Source organism: Lactuca sativa, chromosome 6, assembly GCF_002870075.4.
Source record: "Lactuca sativa cultivar Salinas chromosome 6, Lsat_Salinas_v11, whole genome shotgun sequence".
Classification (NCBI taxonomy): Eukaryota; Viridiplantae; Streptophyta; class Magnoliopsida; order Asterales; family Asteraceae; genus Lactuca; species Lactuca sativa.
Window position 1 is genome coordinate 132082586 of NC_056628.2, and position 22935 is coordinate 132105520.

Consider the following 22935-nt stretch of genomic DNA (forward strand, 5'->3'; position numbering starts at 1 on the left):
GTGTTAAGGATACTCAGGGTCAAGGATATGATAGGGCTAGTAACATGCATGGAGAATTGAATGCTTTGCAAGCTTTTCTATTAAAGGAATGTCTGTACGCTTACTATATACATTGTTTTGCCCATCAACTTCAATTAGCTCTAGTTGCAGCATCTAAAGATGTGACTGAGGTACATAACTTCTATAAGACCTTAAAATTTGTAGTTAATGTCATATCTTCTTCTTCCAAACGTAATGATCAATTGCAAGATGCTTAAATTGCTGAAATTTCTCATTTAACTAAGGCTGGAGAAATTGAGAGTAGAAAAGTCATAAATCAAATACAAACACTGCTAAGGTCTGAAGATAATAGGTGGAGTTCTCATTTCAAATCAATATGCAGTTTGATGAGATTGTTTGGTCCATCTTGTGTGGTATTGAATGACATTGCAATAAAAGGTTCTACATCTTCTCAAAGAGGTGATGCGACATATGCATTTACACATGCATTATCATTCGATTTTGTCATTGTTATGCACATGATGAAATAAATAATGGGGATAACTGACAAGCTTGCCAAAACTTACAACAAAAATCTATTGATATTGTTAATGTTCTATCCTTGGTTTCTACAACAAAAATATTGATTCAAAAGTTGAGTGATGAAGGTTGGCAATCACTTTTGGACCAAGTGGTTTGTTTTTGTGAGAAAAATTGCATTCATGTTCGTAACATGAATGAAACATATATATATATATATATATATATATATATATATATATATATATATATATATATATATATATAATTCGCCAACGTCGTGACAAAGATAATATAACCACAAAGCATCACTACTGAGTTGAACTATTCATTGCTGCTATTGATAGTCAGTTACATGAGTTGAACTCTAGATTTAATAAGCCTGCAACATAACTTCTTCGTTTTAGTGTTATGCTAGATCCAAGAAAATTTTTAAATATTAAGGATATATGTAAATTGGCAACATTATATTATCCTATGGACTTTACGGAGCACAAAAGGAATTTGTTAAAACTTAAGTTACAACATTATGAACTAGATGTGCAAAATCACCCGCAACAGAAGAATTCTTCTATAATTTCTGACGTGTGTAGAGCCTACATGAAACAGGAAAGTCGGGTACTTATCCTTTGCTCAATAGATTGATTCGTCTTATATTAACTCTTCCTGTTTCTGCCGCGACATCTGAAAGAGCATTTTTAGCATTGAAAATTGTGAAAACATAACTCCGAAATACCATGAATGATGATTTTCTTAAAAGTTGTTTGCTTGTGAACATCGAGAGAGAGAGAGAGAGAGAGAGAGAGAGAGAGAGAGTTTGTTGATAAATTTCCTATAAATGATATTATATTTAATTTTCTAAAAGGAACTATATGTATCTATGTTATCATTACTTATTTTAATACTTGCAGGTTAATGGATGAATACGGGTTGATGTTTTTAGTTAGTTGAAAACGTTTGAAGATTAGGGTTAATGGAGACGGATTTTTAATTCTTTGTGATTTTTTCTTTTAAAATTTTAAACCTATTACTTTATTCGGGAATAACATTATATCTTAATATAGTATTACGTTGTGAACCTTTATTCTTGAATCCGTTCCACCCTGTGGACAACCTATTTAATTTACTCTTGCATTATTGTTTAGGGATGATCATTTGGATCGGGGTATCGGCCGGAATCGGTACAAGAACTCGAACCGGATAAAACCGATCGGGCGGGACTATGACGATATTCTTGTGGATTTTTAGAACCGTGAATCGGTAGGAACCAGAACCGATAGAACCCGCAAAAACCGGAACCGTATGTTGCTATTTATCGAGGATCGGTTCCACAATTGAAGACACGACAAGAACCGGTAGAACCGACGGTCCGGTTCGGTTCCTATTTTCCAACAAGTTCGGTTTCCGGACCGGTTCCGATGCTCATCCCTATTAATCGCTCCCCGCACTCTTCGTTTTATCATTACCCGGCCCAACTATCCAAATTTATCAATACGCCTAAAACTGTTGATTTGCCCCTCTAAACCGTTAACCTAGATTTCATGGTTTTCCATAATGATATGGGAGTGAAATGAAAGGATAAACCAATCAAATTGCTTTGATTTGATTCACTTATTCTCTTTGAATCCGATATAAACGTCCCTAATTTAATTCCAAAAAAGAATCTGTCTTTCATATATTTAATCCGCAATCAATTCAGTTATAAGTGAACACATGAACGTTGCAATATTTTATGAAACAAAGAATCTTAAATTATTCAAATGGATACATGTTATTACATGGGTTATATAAATTAAATAATTTAAATATTTACAATAAAAAAATCAAAGAATTTCAACGAATCAAAGAAACAAGGTTAGTTTGCCATTCTTCTCAGCTTTCTCCATTTCCATACATCAGTAAGCTTCGATTAAATGGCTAAATTTCTAACAAAATCCCCAGATTCCATTTCCGTTCATCTGAACAGCGTATGGGAATGCTTCAGAAGATTATTCAACGGCGTGTTTCGCACATTACACAGTATGTTTTTCACCTTTTCAGTCATCTGTTTAAAAAGAGAGACAAGAAAAGGGTGAATCTTGCTTTCTATCAATCATTAGAATCGAGAAAAGTCAATGGTGGTTCATAATTACTGAACCTGTCCAAGACTTCCGGTAGGATAGGGAACCACGCGCCGCCGATTGAGAACGGAAGAAGGAGATTTCCGGCTAGTTTCTTCACCATAAATTTTGCTCCTACTTCTTGTCGTCATCATCGTCGGTGTTGCTTCTTGATTCCATCGTTTGTTCATTGTTCTCGATATGCTAGATTCCGTTTGATTCCATCCTTTGTTCATTGTGCTCGATATCGATTCTTTTTTATACCATGGTTTGTTTATAGAGGTCGACACGCTAGGTTCCTTCATTTATCACATATACGTAATCAATACCTGATAATAACTCGACCATTACAAATCACATGAACAAATCAAGTAACTTAAATACCATTAAATCGCTTCGGCTTCTCGTTGTCATGTTGGGAGACGAATTGTGCTGCCATTGATTCTCTAGAATACCAGGGAGTGATGATTCCTTGAATAACATAACAAGAGAAACATCAAACAACACGAAAAATGGAGATCAAATGATGAAAATTTTCTGGTTTATATATAAATTCAAATTATTTTTACCAGGAACAACACCGTAGCGCAATGTTTGAGCACTTCAAGATTCATTCGAGCGTCATCAAGACTCCTGTTTATTCAAGAAACCAACGATCTTCATTAATTAACCCTTCAATTTCGTATAATTTGAACATGTATATATACATGAGATCTTTGTACAATTGTACCTGTGTTTTTGTTCACCGAGACCAAAATAAGAAGCCAATGAAGCCATCTTCATATTGCCAGCTCGTTTACCAAATTTCTCCGACAAAACCCATAAAGAATCAATCAACGCCACAGGCTCCGGAGCAGGTCTTCCAATCTCTTCAAACGCTGCTTTTATCCTGACACAATCAAATCGTTGAATGTTGTGTCCAGCCCATATTCTACCATTCAAAATCTCGAATATCTTATCAGCAACTTGTTCGAAAGTTGGAGCATTCAAAACTGTTCCTCGAGAGATCCCATGGCACCTCGCTGGATTCACCCCTACCACCGACAAATCGCCGGGTCTAATCAACGTGGAGTAATTCTCTATCTCCACCAGCTTTCTTGGGCATACCACCATTGCTCCAAATTCTAACACCCAGAATTTTTGCCCAGGGTTTCTTGGCACGTTTGTTTCCAAATCAAAGAAGACTATTTCGTTCGACTTCGACATTTCTAGCATCAAATAAATCTAACTTATGAATTGTGATTGAGAAAGAGAGAGGTTGTGTGCATGGATTGGATAAATATTGATACATATATGTGTATATATAGAGAGATCGATAGATTGATGGAGTGCATGGGGAGATGATTGATTGTCTTGTAGTTCAAGTTAAACAATAGTTTGAAAGAAATGAGAGGTTAGGGTTATGAGGAAGTCCTTCTGGAAAAGTAAAGCAATTCCAGATAAGAAGGAAGAGAAAACCTCCATTGTCTTCGGTGTTTTGTAACCAAGGGAATTTACGCTAGCTTTCTGTATATGCGATGATAGGGGGATTGGGGAATATGAATATTTTTTCTTATTTTATGAAAGTCTTTTTTAAGTTGATTTACAAAAGTAGCCTTCGATGGAAGCAAAGTGTAGCCATGCAAGAAACTGGTTAGCTCTTGTCTTACGTAAGTTTGAACCCTGCTTGGTTTACCCAAAATAGTGGCCAACGTTTGTTACGTTGCTTACAGATATTCTTTACCTTAAAATGCTAGGGGCAAAACTGTCCATACAATTCCTTGCTTGGTTATGGCTAGGGGCAAAACGGTCAAAAACAACTATTGATCTTTGTTAAGGCCAGAGGAAGTTGACTTTTACCGCACAATTTTCTACTAAGCCAATTAGGATTTGTCGTACTTTAAAATTTTTGTTATTTAGAGGATGTGTTTTGACACTTTTGCCATGTTTTTTTTTTTTTTTATTTTTTTAATTTAACTAAAATTAATTTATATAATAAAATAGTAAATTTAAGCAAATTAATTTTGATAAGAACTAAAATTTCATTAACTTGAAAGGAAAATTACAATTCACTTAAAAAAGAAAAGAATACAACATCCAACATAAATGATTTTTGTGGGTTCCTTAAATTTAAAGTTTAGTTCGTAAAACTTCTGTGTTTTCAAAACTTTTAATGTTTGGTTCTTCTTTTTTAACTCTTTTGGTTTTTAGCCGTTAATTATTATATGATTATAATATTCGGAGTATATTTCTGTCATTTCACTACCATATGGATCATTTATGACGTTTTGTCTTATATATATATATATATATATATATATATATATATATATATATATATATATATCATTTAGTTCTCAAAGTCTCTCTCTCTCTCTCTCTCTCCTCCCGAAACTTAATAGCACCGACAATTTCAAAGCCTTCTCAATCGAACAACCTTCGTCTTCCTCCTTTGCTTAAGATTTTCTAATATTGGGACTACCATCGCAATCCTCTGTTTTTTATTCAACCCACATATCAGAAATCAAGGTAGAGAGAGATCTTGATGCAAATAACAGGTAAGGGTTTTGTGTAAACTATAACGGATCATGCATAGCAATGTTATATCCCCTAGATCTATGGATGTAGTCTTTAAAAGAATTGGTTTTACCATACAAAAGGGCTTAGCGGCGCAACTTGTTGCCCGTTTGCCTTCTCATTCGTTGTATGATGATAACTAAGATGGTTAAATTAATGTGCTAAGACAAGATGAATATCAGTTTTGAAAATGCATCTCTAGTGCAATCACTAGTTGATAGATTTGATTAATAGGACAAATGGTTAATATTTTGTTAAAAAATGTATGTTCCAAGTATTTATGTGTGAAAAGATGGCATCCTCGATTATGCCCTTCCTTTGGGGTTTTTGTTCGTTTGCAACCCAACAACAGGAAACAAATCCCCCACCCTCATTAGAATCTTTATGCTTTACTGCTGAATTTTCTGTTGAAACCCACTAGTTTTGATGCCACTTCAGACCATGGGCTCAGGGATATTAAACATGACTTGATGGGGTTACATGTTCAAAGTAGAAGCATATTTTAATTCTTAATCGCATTCGGGGAGGTTTAGATCATTTCTGTTTTTGATAATCAACACAATTCCCTAGTGTAGTGAATTACCGTCAGGACTTGCTAAATAACTGATAGGTATTATAACGAAATCATCACATAAACTATTTCCCCATCAATTTCGTCTTCATGTTTATGATATTTTCATATATTTTCTAGGACTTTTTACTTTGCTCAATCTCGATGTTAATATGTGATCACCCTCAGATCCCCATAATCATGACAGTTCACGAAATTTTGTCGGTTGTTTGAAGAAGATGACAATGGTGGAATGGATAACCGAAACAGAAATGAGAGAAATGAGTTTTACAAATGTTATTTCGTCTGCCACCTCCGGTCGTCGAAATCTAGAAAATTTCTACCATTGATCTCTATAAACATAACCTATGGCCTTTTTTCCATTAAATGTTTTAAAAATTGGTTTTTTAGTTGAACCGGTATGGTGATCGGCTCCCGGTTCGAACGTTGGTTCAACCGGTTTCTATATTTTTCATATTTTTTCTTATTTTCCTAGACATATGTAGACATCTGCAAGTTTAAACATTACAAATGCACATAAATAAAACTTGAAGATCAATCCAAATGCATTAAAAACAGATAACCCTAAGTTCTATATCAATCTATATACATAAAAAAATAAAATAAAGTATAATATAGAAAAAAAATAGTTTTAGATGAATACAAATGCATTAAAAAAATTTATAACATTTATCATGTGTTTTTATTCAAAGAAATTTAAACTGATATGAAAAAAAAAAGTTTGGTATAAAAATGACTCATTTGCATGTGTTTTATTTAATTTAACCAGTTCAACATGATTTTTGTAAAAACCGATCGGTTCATTCCGGTTCAAAAATAAACATAAAATCGATGCTAGTTGAACCGCTCCTTTATCCGGTTCCCAGTCCAACCGGTTTGACCGGCCGGTTCAAACCGGTTTTTAAAACATTGGTTCCATTATATGAAGAACCGAAACAAAATTATAAATTGGCTCAAACAAAGTGGGTTTTTTTTTTTGAGAAGTTGATAACTTGAATTTGTATACATATATCGATGGTAGATCGATGGAGAGTTTAGTTGGGTTTTTTGTGCAGTTGTTTAAGGAGAGAGAGAGAGAGAGAGAGAGAGAGAGAGAGAGAGAGAGAGAGAGAGAGAGAGAGACTTTGAAAATTAAATTTGACATATATATATATATATATATATATATATATATATATATATATATATATATATATATATATATATATATATATATATATGAGACAAAACATCATAAATGGTCCCTTGTGGTAGTGAAATGACAGAAATGTCCTCCGAGTATTATAATCAAATAATGGTTAACAGCCAAAAGCTAGCAGGGTTAGCAAAGAGGATCAAACATCAAAAGTTTTGAAAGCACATACACCATCTGTGAAATTTTGGATCCCTAGGGACTAAACTTCAGATGTAAAGAAATCATAGGGTGTTTTTTCTTAAAAATAAGAATGTTAGAAATTTGATTTTTTTAAATGGTAAGTTTTGATAAAAATGGGTATATATTTAAATTTTGAAAATTTTATTTTTTACACTCATCGGTAATGAACTGCTAAGTTAGGCCACCAAACTCGGCATGTTGAATTCATGGCGTGCTTTGTGCCGAGTACAACTCACATATGCAGAGTGGGTACCGAATACATTCCATACAACCTTATGGATAGATGTATAAACGTCAGTACTGTTCTTGCTTTTGGTTTTGACTAAGGGCACAACAATAAATATAGGGTAAATTACACTATTCATCCCTCGTACACATGCCAGAAAGCGTGTTTAGTTCCTATTTTAAAAAATTAACTCGGACCGTCCCTCATTTGTTTTAACCTTACACACTTCATCCCTGAAAGACGATTTTGTTGCGAACTTAGTACATGACTAATTTAAAATGACCATAGTACCCTTCTATTTTTATTTTTTTAATAAATTTAATGTTTTTATTTTGAATTTCAATAAAAAAAAATAAACCACCTACCCTTCATTTTCCCCGACCCATCCACCCCTTCACTATTATTGATCGGAAAGAAGCACCCAAACACACACATACAGACTGCCGGCCACCACCACCGTCTCCACATTTTGGCGAACATTCCCCATCCTTTCTGATGGGTGGTTATGATTGTCATTCTAGAGCCTTTTCGTCGGAATTTGGTGCTTGTCTTCTCCGGCGGAAACGACGGGATGTAACGGAGTCCCTATTTTCAAAAATTAATGAGGAAAACGGAACAACGAAAGAAAAAAAACGGTTTTGTTCTCATATTTTTTGTTTTAACAGTAGTCTGGAAAAAAAAGGATAAAAAATCAAATTTTTAACTTGTTGTTCTTGTCGATTTTTATTAAAAACAACACTAAAATAACTTTATTTTGTTAAATACAACATTGTTTTGTGAAAAACAGTTTTTTTTAGTAAAAAAAAGCTTCAATTTCATCTAAAACAACTTTAGAAATCTGTAAACAACTTGATTTTGCCGAAAAACAACATTATAATCAGTAAAACAACCCTGAAAACTGGAAAACAGCATCATGTTTGTTGAAAAACAGCCATTTATGTAGTTTTAGTTGGAAAACAACACAATTTTGCTGAAAAACTACATCAGATTTTGAAAAAACAACATCATATTTGTTGGTTTAAGATTTAAGATTTCAGTTTTCTAAGATTCTAGATTTTTCAGAAATAGTTTGCTAATTTCAGAATGTAGAATTCAAATTTCCTATTTTCAGATGTCACATTTCAGTTTTCAAGTTCCAAATTTCTAGAATTAGTTTTCTAATTTCAGATTTTAGTATTAGTTTTCTATCAGAAATCTGTTTTATAGAGGCAGAAATGTTTTCTAGAAATTGTAAGTTTAAACATTACATTTGGTGTATAAATGATTTCTGAAATGTCACCGTCTATAAAGTAATGAGTTCCTAAGTGAACTCTATGGATGCTAACTCCATTGAGTGATAGACTGATACGTGTGCTATTCGTCATGTGTGCTCAAAGACGGAGTGGTTCAATAACTTTAAATTGGTGCATATCTAATGTTTTTGTCCAAGTTGGGGCAGAAAGTTATTCTTGGAAATGTGATTCTAAAAACTTAAATTTGGTGTTTAAAATATTCAAGAAATGCTATCACCTTGGAAAGGGCCAACACTTATTGATATGTTGTATGTTCTAGAGATTAGGAAGAACATAGTCTTCGGATGGTTGTTGAACAATCATGGATTTTTCTTGTGTTTGAGTCCAATAAGTTTGGACTAACTTAAATTGGTAGGTTTGTAGGTAAGTGTTATGCAGATGGTGGAATGTTTAAATTCCATGTAATGGCTAATGAGCTTAATTTTAGTAAATTGGATAACTCTTCTGCTTACTTTCTCAAATCCTCTAATGTGTGGCATGTTAGACTTAGACATGTTAATTTTGACACATTAAGATGATTAATCAAACTTTAACACATACCACACTTTTATATAAGTCAAAATATGGATGTAACACATGTGTTGAATTAAAGTCAATACACCAAGCATTCAAGTCCATTAAAAGGACAACTAAACCCTTTGGATTGATTCACACAAATGTGTGTGACATGAAGTTGAATCCATTTAAATGTGGAAATAAGTACTTTCTCATTTTTATTGACGATTGCACTAAACTTTGCTATGTAGATTTACTTAAAAGAAAAGATTACACAATAGACAAGTTTAATGTGTAAAAGTGTAACATCCGGATTCCCAGGTATATTATTTTATTCATTTATTTTGGACTTTCTGGAGGAACTCGGCGAGTTGGTGCTTAGACTCGTCGAGTAGGGTCGTGGATTCTTATTCGGGTTCATGACTGGACTCGGCGAGTCCACGCTGTTTAATGAAACCCTAATTTCCCGGGTTTGGGACCTATTTAAAGGCCCTTAGGGCCGTCATTTGCGGCCACCAAACCCTAGAGAGAAACCCTAAAGGAGCTAGAGCGATTGTGAGAGGAAATGAGCCATTTCTTGATCCTTGTGGTTGATTCTTGCAACAAGGAGGTGTTTCCAGCTTAGAGGAGACCAAGGAGGTGGTGCATCTGTGGATTTTGAGCAAAAGACTTCATCCTTGAGGTACTATATCGCCCCTTTATCTATTTTGTTGAAGGAATCCATAGATGTAGAGTTTTCATGTCCTTTAATGGAAGAAATTGTGAGAATATGGCCTTATTCACATTGAGACTTCAGATCTAGACCCATAGTGGTCTAAGGAGCTTATCTCAGCTTACTTTATGTTGAGCTATGGAGGTTTTGAGCTTAGGATGTTATTTTTGGGGCTAAATCACCAAGTGAAGCCTCCTAGACGTCCCATGAGTGTCAAGATTCGAGCTTTACGTGTTTATCAGGCTTGGGAAGGTCAGATCTATGCATCAAAGGAATAGATCTGACCTCAGGAGGTCAATTGAGTTTGTGCATGGCATGAACTCATGGAGTCCAAGGGCAGACTCGGCGAGTAGGGTTAGGGTTTCCCGTAAATCACTCAGTGAGTAGACTTGCTAAGTTGGGGGAATAACTCAGTAACTCAGAGGGGGATTAGAGGACTGTGGTTCAAGGCGGAACTCGCCGAGTTGATCTTGAGTCTCGACAAGTTGAGTCGGGGTGGCCCCGCGATTCATGCCAGGTGTGACTCGTCGAGCAAGGGGAGGGACTCAACGTGCCAAGCGAGACAAGAGAGTTAGTGAACACGTGTATACTCGCCGAGTCGCCCAAGTGCACTTGACGAGTCGGGACAAAGTTTGACTATTGACTTTTGTTGACTTTTAGGGTTTGGTCAGCAATGTGGCCTTTAGGCCAAGAGAGGGGTAAAATGGTCTTTTACCCTTATGAGGGTGCCAAGAGAGGGTTGAGTCTAGTCCCAAGAGTTATACTTATGAGAGTATTTAATTTATGTGATTAGGCGGAGACTAGATCGTATTTCTACCGAGTCAGAGATTTACCGAGACATCTGAGGTAAGTCTTCTCACTATACCTTACCTAGTGTGGTAACAGAGTTATGTGACAGTGTATTTTAGAGTTATGTGCTAGTGTACTTGCATGTTAGTTATGTGTTCTGATTTATTGTGATATGTGATATGCATGATTCAGAGTTTATAGAGTAGGACCAGTGGGTCCATAGAGTTAGGACCTTCGGGTCCATAGAGTTAGGGCCAGAGGGCCCACAAAGAGTTGGGGCTGGAGGGTCCCACTGAGACACATTTACCAGAGGGTTGACAAAGTTATAGCTTTGAGTCAATGAGTGGCTAATATGTGTTAGAGTGGTATTTTGGGGAACTCACTAACCAATTATGCTTACAGTGTTATGTGTTATGTGTTTCAGGTACCAGTGATGATCGCGGGAAGGCGCCGACATGATTCGTACACACACACACACCAGAGTTTATATGTTTTTGATCTTGGGGTTTTGTATTGAGATAATGTTGATACAATGTTTCGAAAAGTGAATGTGAATGATATTTTATGGTTTTTAAAAACTGAAAAATTCTTTAAATTTTTACGGTGTTACAAAAAGTGAAGTTGAGATACAACTCAATGAAAAGATTAATGTACTAAAAACTGATTATGGAGGTGAATATATATATATATATATATATATATATATATATATATATATATATATCACCATTTAAAGATATTTATGAAAATCATGGTATAATACATGATATTATTGCACATTAATCGCCACAACAAAATAGCATCACAGAAAGGAAAAACCTTACCTTTTAGGAAATGATGAACGTCATGTTATTAAGTTTTAGGTTGTCACCCTCAATATGGGGGAATTTATGTTATGAACTAGTTATCTTTTACATAAGGTCCTCCAAAAAGAAAACATATAAAACACCATATGAGTTATGGTCGAGTATAAAATCATTTTACAAATACAATTAAATGTGGGAGTGTCTTACAAAGGTTGCTATACCTAACCCCAAGGTTGTAAGGATTGGACACTAGTATGTTGGTTGCATCTTTATTATTAATGCACAAAACAATAGTTCTTATTTTATTCTTGTACATGACTCCAAAATAAAGGCACAATAATGGAACCAAAAAATGCATCATACTTTGAAAATGTGTTTCCATGCCTTAATAAATAAAAGACAAGTGCTCCAAAACAATTGGACAAAGAGAATCCTCTCATGAAGAAGAAATGTAGAAAGAAATAGATAATGATGGAGTTAAAGGGTACAAGTGAGAAATCATTTGGAAAATGATGTTAGCATGTATATGGTTGAAAGAGAGCCTGAAACTTTAAAAACGGAAGTCACTTCCTTTGAAATACCTCAATGAAAAGAGGCAATTAAAAGTGAAATGGATTCTATCTTACCAAATCACACATGAGAGCTAGTGGATATACCTCTAGTACATAAACCACTAGGCTATAAATGGATTTTCAAGAGGAAAATGAAAGTAGATAGATCCAAAGAATATGAGAATCGGTTAGAACATAATCATCTATGATTTCAATAGAAATATGCCCCGATTTGATGTTTGGAAATATAGAATCAAATAACACTTCTATACTACAAAATGCTATTTCCATTAAATCCAATAATATTGGTTGGAATTCATCAAAACAAGATAAAGTTTTTGATAAATATTAAGATATTCAACATGAAGTTGAAAGAACTATGAATGAGAATATGAGTATTCTAAATTTGGAATCATATGATCATTTCTTAAAAGACCATATTGGACTAAGTTGAAAAAACCAATAATGGATTTATCGTTTGAACTATTGAGTTTGAGAACTTACTGTTGTAACGTCCCACAAATAAGACCATAATTTTTTTCATTTTTAAATTTATAAATCGTTAAATCATATAATTTCATAAAACCAAGGTAATCAAAGTTTTATCAATACATCATCATTATCAGAGTAAATCACAGAATGTGGAATCGAATGATGGGTGCTCTACAATCATCTCGAGCTCTTCTCTTTGAAAACCAAAGTTCCTGAAACATAAATTAAACACCATAAGCATAAAGCTTAGTGAGTTCCTCAAAATACCAGATATCAATCATACAAATGTGCCTAGCCCTGGGGTTTATTCCAACCCAAAAAGCATGTATGGGCCCCACTCTCGGGCCTCACCCTGGGGTATATTTCAACCCGAACATATCACAGTAGGACACGCCCTGGGGCATATTTCAACCCACCATTCCATTTTGGGCCCGCCCTGAGGTATGTTTCAACTCGATCACCACATGTATCACACAATAACTAGCATAATACATAACCAGATAATGGGTCGGCCTTGGTGCCTTCGACCCATAGTACACGGAAGAGACTCACCTCGCACTACCGAATCTCATATAAGAAATCCATGACTGCTGGTCCGACAAATCCCAGAGTTATCAATATCATAAAGCATCCAATTATCAATTGGATTCCAATCCATAACCATTAGTCCATCCTTAGAGTAAAAAAAACCATTTTCCCCTTACCTAGTTTGGTCCAAGACTAAGGCCTAAACTTACAATCTATAAGGCCCAAAATCAATTAGCCATCTAAGGTCCAAACATGGCCCACTTTTCTAAATTAGGCCCAAACCCTAACATGGGCCTTACCCCAAGGCCCAATAATATTTATAGACCATAACATATGCATTCAAATGGCCCACAAAGCCCTAAGCATCAAGGCCTAAAAGAATGGCCCAAACTGAAGCCCAAAATGCCTGAACTTCACTAACTGAGTACACGGGGCGTACTCAGATGTACGCTAAGCGTACATGTATTAGGGCTTGTACACCCAACGTAGTCCTCCCATTCAACAATCTTTCATAATTAGCCCTTAATTCCTTAAAACACTGCTCCAAAACGTAGGTCTGACTTCCTTGAGCTGGATTATCACATAAAGTTGCTAACTTTATGTTCATGCATGGCTAAATGAAGCCCTTAAAGATTAAAAGGACTTAATAGATGTCTTAATGCATGCATGTGACCAAAAATCCCATAAAGCTTCCACCTTTATGCTTAAGGAGTCCAAAATAAGCTCAGATCTAAAATAATAAGTCCTAAAAACGTCCCACCTCCTCAAACCAAACGAAAAAGGGACCAAAAGCTTAAAAACTAAGATATGGAGAGATCTAAGCATGGAGAAGAAAAGATTTCAACTTGATACCTCAAAAAGCTTGCAACAAGGGTGATGATTCTGGATTTATAAGCTTCTCACCAAGCAAAGCATCTTCAATCTTCTTTACTTCCTTCATAAGGAGCAAAACAACCACCAAATTCTTCTTAAAGACTCAAATGCATAACAATGGAGACTAAGGGTCGATTTCTAGGGTTTTGGAGCCATAAATATTGATAAAGAGGCCAACCCTAGGAACTTAAAGACCGTAAATTGGGCGGAACACCCTAAAATAGGGTTTTTTCATCTACTGAGTACGCTAAGCGTAACTCTCATACACCGAGCATACGAGGCTTCGGATCTGTGATCAATCTGCTGACTACGCTCAACATACATCAGTGTACACCTCGCGTAATTGTCCTCACACTAGTACTCCCTGTGTACTCCCCACGTACTAGGGTTTTCCTTAAACCCTTAATTCTTCCGAAGGCCATAACTTCTTCATTATACATCTGATTTCGACGATCCTTAAATCCATGAAAAAGTAACAAGAAGCTCTAAGCTTTTATCAATCATACCTGCCTAAAAATTTCCTGAATTAAAATCCAATATCCATAAAAGTCCAAGTTTTCACTTTACCAAAATGCCCCTTGGCTCCAAAACACAAACCGAACAACCAGATCATCTAAATTTACGTCACCCACATCCAAATGGATCCAAATCTCGTTTCCTGAAAGGTCATAACCTTGATAATACCCTATCTTTGCTCACCACCCCGAAATAGGAAATGATTCGAAACAAGGCGTCACACTAGGCCTAGCACGTTGACCATGTGCACGACGTGCAAGTGTTGGATCCAGCCTATAAATAGCAACATTTGTTCATTCTTCTTCCCACACCTCTAGTTCTTTCTCTCTTGAATTCTCTTAGTTTTGTTCTGAATTTTCCTTAGTATTTAGAGTATTTCGCTACTTTCAAATATCCATAGGAGCCCGACATCTAGTAGCTATCAGGTCGGAGTCGTGCCAACACAATTTTCATGGTTTCTCGTTAAAATCTTTGTAAGTTAAGCTACACTCTATCGCTTTTAGTGTAACTTATATTTATATTCATAAGCCGTTATTATGAACCTATAAATATGATTTATTAGTAATTCCAAGTCATTATACTGATTGATCTACTTATGGGAAATGTGTCTAGAACGGTTATATTGGCTTGGTTGTTAGATTTCAGAAAGACTATATGCCAAAATGATCCTGCCTCATAACAGTCCTACCTGACTGGTGCTTACTTGATAGTTCTGGATCTAAAGATTAGGATTACCGAGGAATCTAGACTATAATTATTATAGTCACCAGGATTACAAAACTAGACTAAGGCTTAGTACTTTATACATCTAGGTCTTTTCAAATTATGAAGAGAAGCGCTGCCGAAATGATAATTCACCCACTTTTATCAGGTGAGTGCATAGTTACTTTCATCTTACACATAGATACGAAGAATTTAGATAATTGAATGTTTTATGTGTTTTTGTGCGAAGATGTTTTGTGTTTAGATGAAATAAGATTATTTTTACATGATTTATCATATATGTATTTTCATACTTATAATGTATTGGGTAGCAAAGGATAAAGAGGAATGAAAATAATAATGAGAGGGCGTAACCTTTATAATGCTACCAGAGTAGAAATGTAGTTGCCTAGTAGGGTATTGATAGATGAACACATGCTACTGTAGACAAGTCAGGTCGAACATGGACAGGCTTGCAACTTGTATATGTTCATAATCCATGCATAGGTAGGTTTACTACCTATAGGTGTCATTTAATCATATATGGGCAGGTTTACAACCTGTAGGTGTTAATAAATCTTTGTGCGGGCAGGTCTACGACATGTAGGCATTAATGATTTGTATGCAAATAGGTCTATGACATGTAGGTGTTACTGAACTATACATAGGCAAGTCCTCAAATTGTAGATGTTAAGGAATCTCCTACAGACAAGATTATAAACTGTAGATATGAATGAATTATTTAAGTAGATACTCTACTCACCCCATGATTTCCCTATTACACTACTAGAAAAAAGGCCTTTTACGACGCTCATTGCGCGTCGTAAAACGCTCAGACGACGCGCAAATGCGCGTCAAGGAAGGCCCTGTCATAAAGAGAGATGACGCGCTTTTGCGCGTCGTCTATAGACGACGCGCATTTACGACGCGCATTTAGGACGCGCATTTACGACGCGCGGTTATGACACGCATTGCGTATCAAGGAAGGCCCTGTCATAAAGGAAGACGACACGCATTTGCGTGTCGTAACCTTACGACGCGCATGTTTATGACATGCAATGCGTATCAAGGAAGCACCAGTCAAGAAAGGCCATGTCATAAATGAAGACGACACACATTTTTGTGTATCGTAATTTTAATTTTTTTTTTAAAAAAAATATATATTTATATATTTATTAATTTATAAATTAAATTTGCATTTAATCTCTCATAATAGAAATAAAATACCATATACAAAAAATACAATCCATTGCATAATATAAAATAAAATACCATATACAAAAAATACAATCCATTGCATTTAATTTGTACGTATAACAAAGACACATGTGTTAAACTTGTTACCATTAACATCTAATCGTATGGACTCGAGTGTTAAACTTGTTACCATTAATATCTGATTCATAAGTCCTTTCAACAAGATTGTTACCTGCATAAATGAAAACAAACAGGAACATTAACAGCCCAGCTATGAACAATATTGTTACCTGCATAAGTTACTAAGAGACTTATATACTCAGCTGGTTTGTAATATGGCACTAAGAAGCCCAAGAATTGTTTGTGTTTTTCCTGCTCCTGGTGGATCCTACATAGACAAAAGGTAAGAATTAACATTTTCAAAGTAAATATAAGAAAAGGGCATTATAGTAATTACCTCCATGCAATACTCAATGGATAGCTGGCTTTACTTGTAATAATAATTCATCAATTTTGCCACTCTTCTTCAAGGAGAGCAAAGCCTCCTACTGATCAAAAGCATACCTTTTTGCAAAAGGAAGAATTAAAAATAATTATACCATGTAGATATATAAATCAAGAATGAAGGGGAATATGAATATCCTTAGAACTTTAATTTTACTCATTAAAGTAAAGAAACAAATAGATCATACAGTGGTTTATCCTTAGAAATTCCTTTGACATCATTCTCTGGAACTTGATCCTATAATAAACACATAATGTCATTGAGAAGTGACAAGATATGATAATAGAAAAAATAAATAGATAAAAAGCTGATGCAGATGGGTCGTCCATTGTAAAAGCAACAATACCATGGGCAACATCTTAGTTTAATTTAACACCATGGACTTAAAAATAAAAATAGGAATTAAATGTACCTTATGTGCTGCTCAACTGACTTGGGTGGCAGCATCACTTATGGCATAAACTGTATTACTAAGAAGACTAGTAGTTCCTTGTGTCATGCATGTGATGAGTCCTGCTGGACTAGTCCACAAAGAAACAGAATGTCAATAGCTGATCTCAGGTAAGTTACCAAATCTTGAACTGAAGTGTTAAATTAGGTGGGAAAATGGAAATGAAAGGTCAACAACAGTATATAAATTAGGTGGAAAATGGAAATGAATTGAAATTTTTTGTTTTTTATTTTTACTTTTGTTGTTGTTGTTGTCGTCGTCATCATTATCATCGATGACCATAATGCCTAAATCATCCTCGTTTGTTTTATTGCCATTTGCAGGACTTCATGGTTGAGCGAGTGCAGAAACTCCAAAGCACATGAAGTGTGAAAAAAAGGAACTATGTGAAGGAAATAAATCGATTTAGAAACGTTCATCTAAAATAAACCAAAAAAAATGAAGAATTATATTAGTAACCTCATCAAGAAGGAGTGGGATAAATATGGTGAGCATTTTGGCATATTATTCAGAGCAGTGGAAGTATCTGCATTGTTTACATTTTGATTTGAACCAGTTGAACCTTCGAGCAAAACAGTTGGATTTCTTGATGCTTTTGTAATTGCTCTAAGCTCATTAGCAAATTCACGTGCCTAAAAAAAAGAATTTTTAACTTTTTTAATATTTATTTATATTTGTATGTATGAATTATACTAATTAGTTGAACCTACCTCATGCCTTAAAAGTAGATTAAGAGAGCTGCAATAAGCTTTCCTCAAAGGACCTAAACAACTTTTGTCAAGACTCTGCATATAATAAATAAACATAATTTTAACACAAGTTCATTTTTTATATAAAATATTGTTTTAAAGTTTTGTCAAGACTCTGCATTTTTTTATGTAAAATATTGCTACCAATTGTAATCGTGTTTTCATTGCTAGAAAAGTCATGGTTGACTTCTGCACTTACAGTTGTATTGGTCAACGGCTTAACAATGTGGTAGTATAATGCAGTCAATGTGTCCCCCTTGTCATTCCTATTACAATAATTAATTAATTAATTAATCATCAACATAATTACTTTAAAAGATTAATTTTTTATATAACAAAATAAAAAGCTCACAGGGTGAAAGCAGCAATAAGATTTGGAATAGAGAAGCTAATTCCAACATTGTATTTGGTGAAATTTCCAGTTTTGGTGTCAAATGAAACATCGAATCTTGAGCCAACATTGGTCCCCACCACACTAGAAAAAGTTGACTATTGGGTTTGCGGTCAACCGACACTTGTAGTTCAATTATCTTGTTCTCGAGTCCTTAGGGTATTACCTTAATGTCTAGTGGGAACTTTTGAACGATGTCTGTGAGGGTAGCATCAAGCATGTCAAAGGGTCAACCATTAAAGAGATCTTCGAGTCTCTCTTCCCATCTGTCAAGAACAGTAATTCATAACTTCATGAAGTTTACAACAAAAAGAAAAAGTATTTGTCATAAATTAACATGATAAGACTGAGGGCATACTTTAGCTAATAACCTTGAACAAGCAAGCGGCTGAAGGCACCAGAACAAGAAACAAATCCAAATCTTTTAGAACAAGAAACAATGGGCACCAGAACAAGCAAGCGGCTGAAGGCGGCACCACCAGTTGGGGTTTTGGAGCGGAAAGGTTCACAGCGGTTCCTACCTCTGCTAACTCTCACTCTCAGGCGAACACAACACCTAATATACCACCAAATTACAATAATATCCTTCAAACTTCAAGCTATAAAATAGGAAGCAAGATTATAATGTGTTGAACCTGGCACCTAATTAATTAAATGATCACAAAAATAGTAATTACTAAATAATCCTAATCTGTACATGTTTATATAATATATAATATATAATTAATTACCTGAAAGTTAATAACAATGAAGAATTATGGGCGGCCATCAGCTGCATATTTGTGAACAATGTTCCCAGGGCGAATAGCCAGTTGATCTTCACGCTTGTCAGATTTAAGCCAGTCGGCACCAACAGTTTTTAGCAATGTACTTTCCGCTGTAATCTGGTAAAAAACGGAAAATGATTTTTACTGTTTTATAAATGGTAAAAAAAATCAGTTGTGTGAAGAAGCAACCTGCAAGTCTCCCAAGCATTTGAATTGTGACACATTGGCCTGAAGATTTTTGCAAATAAGATCTCCAAAATTTCCAATCAATGGATTCTCCTTAGGTTTGTTGCTATTTTTGTATATAGAGTTTTGATTGTTTTTCTTCTTTAGTTCCTCGTAATCTTGGACAAGTAATATTTGATATTCATGACAAGTATCTGGTCCCAAAGGTGAACCAGGGTAAGCTGAGTGACCTGTCTGCAATAGCAAGAGAAAAAATTGAAATTGAAGTCCATTCAAGAATAAGAAATAAAAGCAGAAAGGATGATGATCAGGTGAAGTTATCAAAAGTTGTGAAATATCTAATATTCGAGATCATTGAAGAAAGAAACTTAAGGGTTTGCTTAGTTTGATGGAATTCTCGTGAGGAGGGCATTCACGTCTTTATCAAAGATATATCAAAGCAAGCATCAATAAGTTCAAATAATTACAATAGCAAGGAAAGATATAATGACAAAATATCACCTCTGAGATAGATATGTATATAGTGCACTGGGAAACTCATTGAAGTGTGTAAATTGAATGTAACTTCAATGCCCTGAACAAAGATCTCTGAGAATGTCTTGTTGTTTGGTCCACTCCATATTTGAACTTAAATAAGCAGCAGGTATATTTGCTTGTTATTGTATCCAAACACAAGATTTGATGTTCACTATAATAGATAAATGTGAATGTTCATAGTTTAAGGAATCATCAGACCATGTACTGATAAGAAACGAGACCCTAGTACTGATAAGAAGAAACGCGACCTCATCGATGATAAGAAGCGAAACCCTAAGGTTTTTCGAATGTTTCTTGATTTTCCAGAACAAGATAAGAATAAGTGTGGTGTGGACTTACAAGTAAGGCTGTAGAGGGGTGAATAGGAGGTTGACATCGATCCCGAGAGATGAAAGAAGTTCAGCTACCTGGGAACATGTTAAGACCGGAGAAGAACTCTTTTATGAAGTTTAACATCACGAGCGAACCCGATAATTACCTGATGGAAAACCGAGAAGATGAAGGAAGATGAACTTCATCATCTTCATAAAGAAAGGTCAGAGATAGTTAGAGACAGAGAGGGAGGGCGACATACAACAACGAAAAACTTCATCATCATCTTCCACTGCCTGGCGGTGTGTGATTCGCAGCGACGATGTAATTAGGGCAAGAGGGAAACAACCATCGAAATCGACCGGAAAGCACCTCCGTTCATCATCACCGGCAGATCCATCCTAGTCTCCCTTCTTTCCGTCACTTCTCACAATAGAGAAACAAGAGGGGAGAGTTTATTGTGAAGATGAAGAAAAGAAGCTAGAAAAGAAAGCGGGTTTTCAAAATTTTAGGGTTTCGTTTTCCCCCCGTTATCTTCTCAAGGCGCGTTTCACTAAAATTATAAAGCGACACCTACAGAAGACGCACGTTTAAGATAAAGCGCCCTCCGTGTTTTTTATTTTTTTTTCTTGAGACACTAATTTAAGGGCGCGCAAAAATACGTGTCCACTATCCTTCAAATTTTGGAAGTCTGACATTATTTTTAAGGACGCCCAAAAATGCGTAACGTGAATCAGCGAGTGTCATTGTTTGCGCGTCATTAAAGGCTATTTTTCTTGTAGTGTTAACACATATTGCTAAGGAATCCCTAAAGTAGTATTATTCGGTTAGACATCCTCTAGGATAGATTCTTCGAGATTATCAGTTAGGATCAGGAAGTGAGAATAACGGGGATGGGTAATTCGGGTTATTTGCTTAATGAAAAATATATAACTTAAATTATATTATTGTGGATTGAAAACCGTATGTACTCACTAGGTTTCCAAACATAACCCACTTAGTTTTATTTGTATTACAGGTAGCGGTATGAAGTTATCTAGATAATGATATATGTGTCTACTAAGCGATTTAAGGAGTTTGTAGGCTTCTAGTATAAATACTTTAAGGCTTGTAATATTTTGTTATGTATATGTTTATGTAGTGACGATGGCATCCCAAGTTTTATAAATAAAACACATTTATGCGGAAATGCTTTGATAATATTACTATGATGTTTTAGGACAAATTCCGCAAAATTAATCTTTTTAAAGAATACTCTGATTTAATAAGCATAAACAAATAGGTCTTTTCTAGCCGTAAAAAAGGGGATGTCACACAAAATTTTCATACTTTGAAGATTCATCTCATTTTTCTTATATATTTCAAAGTATAATATTATATTTTCATCAAAAAATCCAAATATTATACATTAGGCCTATTACATTGATGTTTATCATGTTTGCGATTGATGATCATTGACTTATTTTGACTGTTGTCACATAGAGTGAGTCCCTTGTCTAACAACTCATATGTTGCACAAACAACCCATGCATCCCTAAATACATAAACCCAAACGGCTACCCAAATTGTACCCACGATCGGATTGACTTCTGAATTCCTTCGAGCGTTTTGGAGGAAAATAAGATGAACCCATGAGACACGTACTGTGAAAAAATCATAATCATGAGCACACCAGTGATAGACCGATCCTCTCCCTTTTCATAAGAATAAGACTAAACTAATAACTTTGAGTACTCAAACCGCAGATTCTTTAACCCATCATGTTGAAACCGAAATTCAAATTATCCTTTGATCCCCTAATCTGAATACTCAAATCTCCCCCACTTAGGGTTTGAAATTCCTCCATTTGTCATCCTTAATTGTTAGGTTTTTGTACAAACAATCCTATGTGTGCATGCAACCCTAGTTGGATCTATGTTTTCACTATAAGACATACAACTTTATGAACACAAAATAAAACCCTGGCATGCTTCTATAATTTTCGAAAATTACATAGAAGTGTAGTAAACATACCTTTGTTGTTATATAGCAATAACAACTAGTTTCCTTGATCTCTTGAACTCTCTTGAACTCTTGAAAGCAAGCACCACAATTGTAGTGCCTCTAATGGCTCACAAACACCTTGAAGCAAGAAGGCAACAAAGAGAGAGAAGGGAATGATGCTAATTTCGGCCCTAGGGTTTCCTTGGAATCAAGTGGCCTTAAATTGAAGCATAGGGCATGTATTTATACTATAGGGTGCTAGGGTTTTAGTCAAAAACCCTAATGGACAGCTTAGCCACCAAGCAGCCCAAGGAGCCTTATGGAATGAGGCCTTTGGACGAAAATATGATGATCCTTCATCATAATTTCGTTCCCCCTTAGTCCATTAGGTTTCCTAGCCCAAAACTCAACTATCACACATTTGACAGTTTATACCCTTTTATTTAATTAATCTCTTTTAGTCACCAAATTAATTCCTAATTAATTTATGACTAATACTAATTAAATAAATATGATTTCTCCTTTAATATATTATTCTTATAATATATTAATAAATCATAATATCTCCTCTCTCATATCAAATTACCTTGTCAAGTTGCTTTGGTGAAGGCAACCCAAAAGGACCATGCACACTCGGGTCAAGTATATACCAAATATGGTTACTGACTTAGACACTAATCCAACAGTCTCCCACTTGGATAAGTCTAGTAACTATATCTCACGTATAACTTCCGTACCCGATAGCAATCATAGCT

The 22935-nt window shown here is 35.1% G+C and overlaps 1 protein-coding gene across 1 annotated transcript; it reads right to left on the minus strand.

The window, feature by feature from the left end:
• Positions 1-2260: 2260 nt before the first annotated feature.
• LOC111887535 (protein NEN4) lies at positions 2261-3909 on the minus strand. Its single transcript, XM_023883706.3, has 5 exons — positions 3349-3909; positions 3188-3251; positions 3003-3089; positions 2657-2917; positions 2261-2563 (listed from the first exon to the last, which is right to left on the minus strand). The coding sequence occupies exons 1-5, from the start codon at positions 3831-3833 to the stop codon at positions 2474-2476; spliced, it is 987 nt and encodes a 328-aa protein (XP_023739474.1). The 5' UTR covers positions 3834-3909; the 3' UTR covers positions 2261-2473.
• Positions 3910-22935: the final 19026 nt, after the last annotated feature.

Excerpts from the sequence above, each read along its gene's own strand:
- LOC111887535 (XM_023883706.3), bottom strand. The coding sequence starts at position 3,833 with ATGCTAGAAATGTCGAAGTCGAACGAAATAGTCTTCTTTGATTTGGAA. Across the intron at positions 2,918-3,002 it reads GAAGCCGAAGCGATTTAATG|GAACCTAGCGTGTCGACCTC; the intron begins GTATTTAAGTTA and ends TGATAAATGAAG. Across the intron at positions 2,564-2,656 it reads CTACCGGAAGTCTTGGACAG|ATGACTGAAAAGGTGAAAAA; the intron begins GTTCAGTAATTA and ends CTTTTTAAACAG.